General features: G+C 37.8%; 1 protein-coding gene across 2 annotated transcripts; it reads left to right on the forward strand.

The window, feature by feature from the left end:
- Positions 1-5575: 5575 nt before the first annotated feature.
- LOC148863670 (uncharacterized) lies at positions 5576-8338 on the forward strand. Of its 2 annotated transcripts, none has more exons than XM_088974709.1 (2): positions 5576-5727; positions 6714-8338. In XM_088974709.1, exon 2 carries the CDS (start codon positions 7107-7109, stop codon positions 7917-7919), a length of 813 nt encoding a protein of 270 aa, XP_088830835.1. In that variant the 5' UTR covers positions 5576-5727; positions 6714-7106; the 3' UTR covers positions 7920-8338. The 2 variants fall into 2 exon arrangements, with proteins under 2 accessions (XP_088830835.1, XP_088830834.1); XM_088974708.1 differs by lacking the exon at positions 5576-5727 and adding an exon at positions 6490-6628.
- Positions 8339-8725: the final 387 nt, after the last annotated feature.

Below are 8725 nucleotides of genomic sequence, written 5' to 3' on the forward strand. Positions count from 1 at the left end.
TGGTCCTTTCTCATTTGCCTTGCTTATCCTTTTCTATATTATATCGACACTCATGTACAATATGCATTACTCTGTCCTTTATCAGTTATGTAGACTGTAGTGTAATTTCTCATTCAAGTTCATTAGCAAGCAAGATCTTTGTATGAGACCTGGATCTTATGAACCCATTTTTCATTTTCCTTTTCCTATTGACTGACTTCAACTATCAAATGGTGGACCACTATGCTTGAGGAGACTAGCAATCGGTAAATTGAGCAGTAAGATGTGACAGGTTGCTAACTTTTTTGGGTTATGGGCCTTACGGCATGTTCAAGAGATGGCCTACATCTTTGAATTGTCAGTGCATGCCATATCGTGAGGGACATCACTCAATTTCTTTTTACTGAGTTGTGTATGTTATTGTTCCCCAGAAAAACATGGCGGGTAAAGTTGTCACGTTATGCATTTTGAACATTTGTTTGAAAGATGAGAGGAGTCCGGGCCTCCTACCAGCAAACTAACAAACAATGCTAGGAATACCACTGACACCAGTTTTGCGTCACCTATCTTCAACCCATGTGAATTTAATAAAAATAATGCATCCTAGTGCAGTTCCTATTTTCTATTGTGTTGAAGAGGAGGTGGCAGGCAGTGGCGCAAAATGACGATGCACCTACCTAGCGTTGTTTTGTTACTAGCAGAACCGAACTCAGACGAGAGTTACCCGAACTCTGATAACACAAAAGATGTCTCCGGAAAGAAAGAGTGAGGTTTGAGAACAAAGTTACCAACTTTCCAAAAAGCAGAGGGGAAAACGATCTAACCCTTCAACCGAATCTGGAAGGGGATGGCAACTTTGTTGGATGATTTAGACACATGGATTGATAGGGCATTTCATGAAAGTAGGGTAGGCCATAGGCCTCTACTTTTCTAAAACTAGAAAAGAAAGAATTTACCCAACTAATGGGTGGCTCAGTTGTTTATAAAAAGAAAAAAGAAAAAAGAGGCTTGACATATTTATTGTAAATGTTGGAAAAGGTGGTTAATGTCAGTCTAAGACTCGACCATTCCTCTCCTGATCTCCTCGTTCCTTTGGTGAGTCTGAGAAGCAAACAAGAAAGCTTAGCCCGCAAATAATCGAAGTAGACTTTCTTGGCTTCACCGTATGGCTTTTCGACTCTTGGTTGAGTGGAAGCATACATGTGTTGTCAGTTTTGACCTTGAATGCTCTGCCATTTTCTACTTTACCACAACACCTCAGTATTGGACATGTCCATCAGATTGTCATGGAGTCGATGTTATCCTGTTTTACCAAAGAGTGTGAAAAGAGTATACGGCAAGAGACCAATCGATTGGTCATGGGGACAGCCATTGCCTGTGTGAGCCATGTACCCTGCTGAATAGCGTACTTGTTCTGGATCAAATTGAGGGGAGCCCGAGCAGGAGCCTTGGAGATGGGTGTCGGTATTGATGTGGTTAAAGCTGACATTAGTTCAACTCCTAATTCCTAAATCTCTAGGCACTCTTCTTTATAGCTTCAGTCATGCTAGTCACTAACAGTAAAAATGCCAACAGCTTGTCGACTAGCAATTAGATATGTTGTATAAATGCCAGTTGTTCACCATGAATGTTTTTGATTTCTTGTTTTGAAAAATGCTTCACCACAAGTATTTGATGGACCAACAAAACACTGCTTATTCATATATTAAAAAAAACCTGTTGCATATTTTCATTTTTATTATCTATTGATTCTATTCTATAATACAAATACTTTGCTTTGACTTCTGTGCAGGTAATAAAAGTTCAATTTTACTAGCATGGTATATAAAGTTTAATACTTATTTGTACTATTGAATATACTGTACACAATAAGTTTCCTATAGACCTTGACCTCCTTAGATTAGGGGTGCTTTAAAGTTCCAATAGATTAGACAAACCCACATTTAAAAGGATTTGGTTCATGGTCATATTATGAATAAGAAAATAAGAAAGGTGAACTAATATACGTTCAATCTAATTTTTTTATAATACACTGTATATTCATTAATATTGGTTGCATGTTAAATACAAATCTCAAACAATCATATTAAAGTCTACTTATTTTTCATTTGTTCATTTGCAAGGTATCAACCAGTGGGTTGGTAAAGTCTCTTCCTGGTTATCGCGGAGACTTGACATTGAATCCCGCTTGCACCTAGGTTGGGGGATGGGTTACCCCATTGTGTATCCCTTCAAAAGAAATAAAAAAAAAGGTATACTTATCTCACAAAGTTCATTTGTTCGTCACATCAACCAATCATGTCTTAGTGCACGGTGCATTAGATGTTCTATAGATTTTGGGGGTGTTTGGCAAGTCCTTTCGTGCAAGGTTCAAAATATCGGTATGCTTGATACATCGGTATGGGCGTATCAGATGAATCGATACTCCTTTTGGTGGTTTTATTTTTTATTTTTTTTCACCAACTGGTTCAAGGGAGCCAGTTTAGGTCTTTGTCACACCCTTAACCGGTCAGACCATCAATACACCCATTGTAGGGGCGTATAGGTGGGGTGCCGGAACAATACGTATCGGCTGATACAGGCCGATATATGTCAATACTTTTAACATTACTTTCGTGTGGTTTTTTAGATTTTTCAAAGCTTGAAAGATCGAAGTTTAGTATTTCTCCGTTTCACAACAAAAGACAGGAAATTGGAAAGACTTTTACCCTAAAAAATTCATGAACCCCAAAATGACTGAAAATGTAGATAGCTTCAAATGAAGCTTCCTACCTAAAATCTTTCATTTAACAGCTTGATGGACCATGATAAGCTAGGATATTTACCAAACGGCACCTTTATCCATTATCATTATATTGAATAATATCAAACAGACCACCGCGGTACTAAACATTATTTTGAAACAGAACATGTTTCTGAACTTTTTTTTTTTTTTTAATTTTTAAAGAGAAAAAAGATTACACAACCAAGAACATGTTGTATATGATTTTCCTTTTGAAAGAATCAACTGTTTTCCCAAACAAACTCTGAGGCTCATTTTTCTTTTTTTTTTTTTTTTTTTAAATCACAACAAAGAAAACATGGTCATTTCCTAGCCCAAGGTCAATTCTCAGTTTCTTACGTGTAACGTCCCCTTCAAAGAACCATCTCCTTTGTCTTTGATCGCCTTGTAAGGAACCAGAGGGTCCCACATTTGTCCCCGGCACAACTTTGCTTATTACAGCCTACAACCTCTTATCCTTACTAAAGGCCTAAACCCTGAAGGGCATCTTAACGAGAAGTCACCAGACATGGATGGAACCATTCGCAGAAACCACTTCTCATTCATATTTCATAGCCTCACGATGTTTACTTTGTAGCCATCCTACCTTTATGATTTGGGTTCCACCAGGACCACTCTACGAGGCTATCACTGGAACATCTACACCTTTTCATCATGCTTTGGTGATTAAGATTTCATCATCTTGATTCTACCGCTGTCGATGGATCGGATCTACCCAGTAGAATCGAACCGACCAAACTGATAATGTCGACTTTGGTTCTTGCCATTCGAACCAATTATATAGTTAATATATATAAAGGTCTGCTGTTTTTTATATTTTATATCTAAAAGGATAATTTTATATTATAATTTTGGTTAAAAACACTTATTTTTATCAATATATAAACAGTTCATCATTTATTTTTATTTTTATTAAAATTATATAATGTAAAGTAAAGTTTTAAGTTGTTATATTATCATGAATTCCCATAGCACATCTCAACTAAGTTGTTATATTAGAGCATCTTCTACGGGAGATATTCCCCATGCATACTGAGATGTGCATGTGTAACACCCATGTGGGGCGCTGATGTGAACTCTATTATCATAGGTTATATATGTCAAGTATAAGCGGGTCTAATCAAATTAGACCTGATTAGTCCAAATAATAATTGGTTCGATTCTGTTCTAATTTCCCATTGACAACTCTATTTGATTCTGCCAGGGCCCAGGGGTGAGGAGTAGGTCCTCCATCTCCACCAATGCCAAGGAACAAACTTTTCCAGCAGGGACTGTGACAGGACACTTGTTTAGGAATCTCTATTCTCTACTGGCCCAGGTGGACTAGAGTCCTTGATCAGTTGATCCCAAGATTGGTTAATTGGGTATGTCAGTGGTTGCTCACATGGCAAGTAGGGGAAGATGGCTTATCAAACCAAAAAAGTACATGGGGTCCAGTGGTCCATCACCCTCCATGGGCCCTACATTCCATACCACAAAATGGGCTACCAACCAACCATACAAATGGAGCCTGCACTACTTTTAAGTTTTATCTCCTTCACATCAAAAGGTTCAGATTTTCCAGCCAGCCAATCTGTTTTTATGGGCTTTAGCCTTGTACAAATCTATATATCTCATCTAATTTGGCCCATTTCTTAGGCGGTGCATGTCCCCAGAGTTTGTTGGCCTTGTCTTAGCATTTTCTATAAGTTTCATCACCTTTCTGATGGATCATAACCGTATAAGGATCGTGTGTCGGTGTTGCTGTTTCCCAAAAATTCACAGTTCAACCTCACGCCCTCTGACAACCGTCAGATTAGGATAACTGGTCGACCCCACAAGTAAGCTGTCCGGAATCTAAAACTCTGACCTTTGGGAGGAAACATTCGGTAATCGGTACTGTCACAAGACAAAATACATAGTCTTCCTCATCTTTAGCACAAATTTGATATATCCACCTTCTTTTCCTTACATTACTTCATGAATGGAACCCCTCTGGCTCTGGATATCTCCATGTTAATTGTTAAATTCAATCTTTCTGAATACATGAAGAGAAGATGGAGCACATGTCTGCCAAACTAGCTGGGGCCAAGCAACCCAATATCATATGCTTCGGCTAAAAATGCATTGAACCAAATAACCAAATTATTCTTTCATCAGGCTACCCAATTCCTTTACCATATGGAGTAAACATTGGTGGGTGGTAAAATACCTAACCCATCATGATGGTGGGAGTGGGACCCATAACAAAAGGCATTGATGATGCCACTTGTAATGTCATCCATCTGATTTGCATCTCCAAGGCTGCTGGTTTCATGGGTTTCCTTTAATTGTGTGAGATCTCATCTGATGAGAGAACTGCAATTGTGTCTTTAGATCATTTATGTAATCTCTAAACAAGGGAAGTTGTGATGTTGTGTCCCCAAAATTTGTATAGCCCATTGGCCATATCTAACTTAAACCAAATATCTAATAATTTTTATACATATTTGGAGATGGAATAAGTTCTGAAAAACGTCACTAGAAATTAACATTTTAATTATTAATATAAATAAGGGGTTTTTATTGTTCAGTCCACCCTAATAAATCTTAACTCCACCATACAGTTCCGGTAAGTGCTAACTCATAATTGATGTCAATATATAAGTTATTGGTGTTATAAGTGAGGGTATTGGAAATTTTAAATTATTGTAGCTCTGTAGTGAAATTTAAATTTCTGAGGTGAAATGCAGTATAAGTTTTACTATAAATAATCAGAATACATCACATGTAAATAAAAAAAAAGGGCCATTATCATTATCATCATCTTTTTTGCCATTCCGTTCTGTTGCCATATGCATGGTCAAATTATGGGCGCTATTTCATCCTGCTTCGCCTTTTTTTTTTTTTCTTTTTTCATGACTCAAAACTGTGGCTGTGGCTGATAAAATATAATGAGTCCATTTGCAATCAATCTCCTTGCTGTACATTCAAGGCTTCAACTCATTGTAAGATCATCCATTTCTGCTTCAAGTGTTTAAATTTTGAACTTTTGATTTCCTTTCTTTTCTTTTTCAAATGCCAGCAAACTAAGCAAACTTGTAAAATATGTATTGACTTGAAGAATCAAGTCCAGATGAATCTCCCTTGGGATGTCTTGAGAGGAAAATAACCTATGAAACACTCTTGATGTTTAATATCTCAATTGCTTTGTTAGTGTTTATGTAAATTATACTCAAGCTAGAGTTTAGAGCTTAGATACAGCGGATTAATGTTGGGTTACTCTTAATTGAATAAACTATTAATACCAGTTGCAGATTATAATATGCAGACAACTGCAGGTGTGCACCATGTTGACCTTTTAATCTGTGCCGTCCAATGGATGTAATCCACTCCTAAAACAGCCATAAAATGTTGGATTTACTCATGTATTTGATCATGAAAAATGGTCCAGATTGAACAGCGTAATTATCATCTAGTTACAGATAATTTTATTATTACCAAAAAAGTTTCAGATGATTCATTTTAACAAGTTATTTAATAATTAATATTGTTTATTTGATGGGTTTGGACTAATAAGCAGAATGCCTCATGTGAGATGGTGGGTAGAGTAAAACTTCGGCTATCTGCTCTTAAAGTTGTCAAAAGTTTATTAATTAATTCTTAGTGAATTTGATTTGATTTGATTATGGAAATAAACCGTCTCTGACTGTGAGGTTCATTATTTACTATTTAGTTACTTATTCCTTTAACCCCATAACTCCCATCAGAGATCTTCCACGATAACGTCACCGTCCTCTCTCTCTCTCTCTCTCTCTCTCTCGTGGCTGCTCGTCTCCTACAAATTCTTTCTGGGGTTTTCATTTGTTACACGCTCTCTGCAGAAGCTTCAAAAGAGAGAGAGTTCTGGTAGCCTTTCGGTGGTTACTTCAGTTACTTTTTTCTTCTTCTTTTCCTTTTGGAAATCTGAAATTTCCTATTAACCCATTTGCAGAGAGGACAGAGGAGGGGAGCTTCGACTTCGAGCATTGGAATCACTGAGACGACACAGCTGAGACGACACAGCTTTAACTCTTATCCTTTTCAGTTTTTCAGTCCCCTTCTATCCCAAATTTCAAACACTTCCGTAGGCTTTTTGACTCTTCAAGTCCAAGGTGTCCCGTTTATCCACAAAGCTTTTAACGCCGGTCGTCACTCGCGTTTGAATCTTGGCGGTTTTCTGGGTCGTTCAAACATGTCACAGTTCACGATTTTCCCGTTCTTGGTTTCGAAAATATTATTCAAAATCTCAGTCTTGTAGCGCTTTCTGTAATTAATCCTTTTCTGGGGTTGTAGGATTTTTTTTTTCTTTTTTTTTTGTTTCTGTTCGAAAGCTGTTTTTGGAGAAATGGCGGTCGATCTCTGCTCGGAGAGCTCTAGTCTGGGAATGAGTCCGAGAATCTCGTTTTCTCATGACCTCCGCCATGCAGACGTTGTGCCCGTCGAACAGCACAACTACCGCTCGGATTCTTCTCTCCTGGATTTCGATTTCTGCCTCAACGAAAGCTTCCAACAAGAATCATCTTCTGCTGATGAGCTCTTTTGCGATGGGAAAATTCTTCCAACTGAAATTAGGAAGAAAATTGATCCTCCGAGACAGACCCACAAATACAAGTCTCCTCATCACCCTCCTCTACCAACAAAAACGCCATCTCCTGAACCTGCTACTTCTAAAACTGAAAATTCCAGGAAAGAGAACTTGAAGGAAATCATAGAGGAAAGCTCAGAAGGAGACGAAAAAGCACCTTCAGTTTCGAAGTCGTTCTGGCGATTCAAGCGAAGCAGTAGTCTTAATTGCGGTAGTGGGCACAAACTCAGTTTAATTTGTTCTTTACCGCTTCTATCCAGGAGCAATTCAACAGGTTCATCACCGGTTCCCAAACGGCCACCATTTTTGAAGGACAATCACAAGAATCCACAGAAGCCCCCAACAATCACACCCATAAAGTTTTCTGCTTCTTCCTCTTCTTCTTCTGTTCCTTCTTATCTGTCTTCGTCACAGAAGCGTCCGTTGAAGAAAAATTATGGATCTTACAGCAATGGGGTTCGTATTAATCCTGTTCTAAACGTTCCACCTCCATATATTCCAAAAGGAACCGCTAACTTATTCGGTTTTGGTTCACTGTTCTGCAACTCAAAGGATAAGAACAAGAAGAAATGATTCACCGTCGATGGCTTCTCTCTCCGGTAGTCCAGTCACAGCTTTTATGTATTCAATTTAGTACCAACATGGGTCCATGCATTACTATGTGCTCAATGAAATTAAGAGAGGAACAATTAAGTTTGTAAGAATCATTGTGGACATTTATCATGAATCTGTGAATTTCTATAAACTCTAAAGTGAGGCTGAAGAAGAAGAAGAGATGGTTGAGGGATGGATGATCTTGGAAAGCTCAGTGTATATCAACATGTCAGAGGTTTAGGAGACAAAACAGCAGGTACCCTTCTTGCATGGCTGTCCAATTATTTTGTTTCCTTTTTCTCTTCTGAAAAAAATTACATGATTTGGCTTCCTCTTTCACTCTTTGTTTATATATAGATACTTTTGATTGATCATTGATTTGGGTTTCTCATTAGTCATTCCTGTGTTTTCTTCACTTGAAAGCAATTCTGTGCTTTTCTTTGGTTTCTTATTTTTCTGTTTGTCTCTTAAGATTAAGACAAAAGGGTTGTTCTTAAGGAGTGGTTTTGCTTTTAGCTTATCATTAAAGAAGTAAAGAACCCTCCGATTTGTTAATCCTGACTTGGGTGACTGATAGACTAGTACTTGTTTGCTTTTTGTATTTGCTTAGTTTATCCAAGTAAGGACTGATTATGAATTGGATTTAGCAAATTAGGTGGCCAAACAGGACAGTTTTAATTAAAAAAAAATGAATAAGCAAGAAGATCAGAAATCAGAATAGAAAAATGAAAAGCGGCGAATTGCAAAGAGTGCAGGTTCAACCAAACCAAACTGTAAGCCCAGAA

The sequence above is a fragment of the Nelumbo lutea genome, chromosome 3 (assembly GCF_056320005.1).
Source record: "Nelumbo lutea isolate HS-2025 chromosome 3, American lotus-T2T, whole genome shotgun sequence".
In the NCBI taxonomy this organism is placed as follows: domain Eukaryota; kingdom Viridiplantae; phylum Streptophyta; class Magnoliopsida; order Proteales; family Nelumbonaceae; genus Nelumbo; species Nelumbo lutea.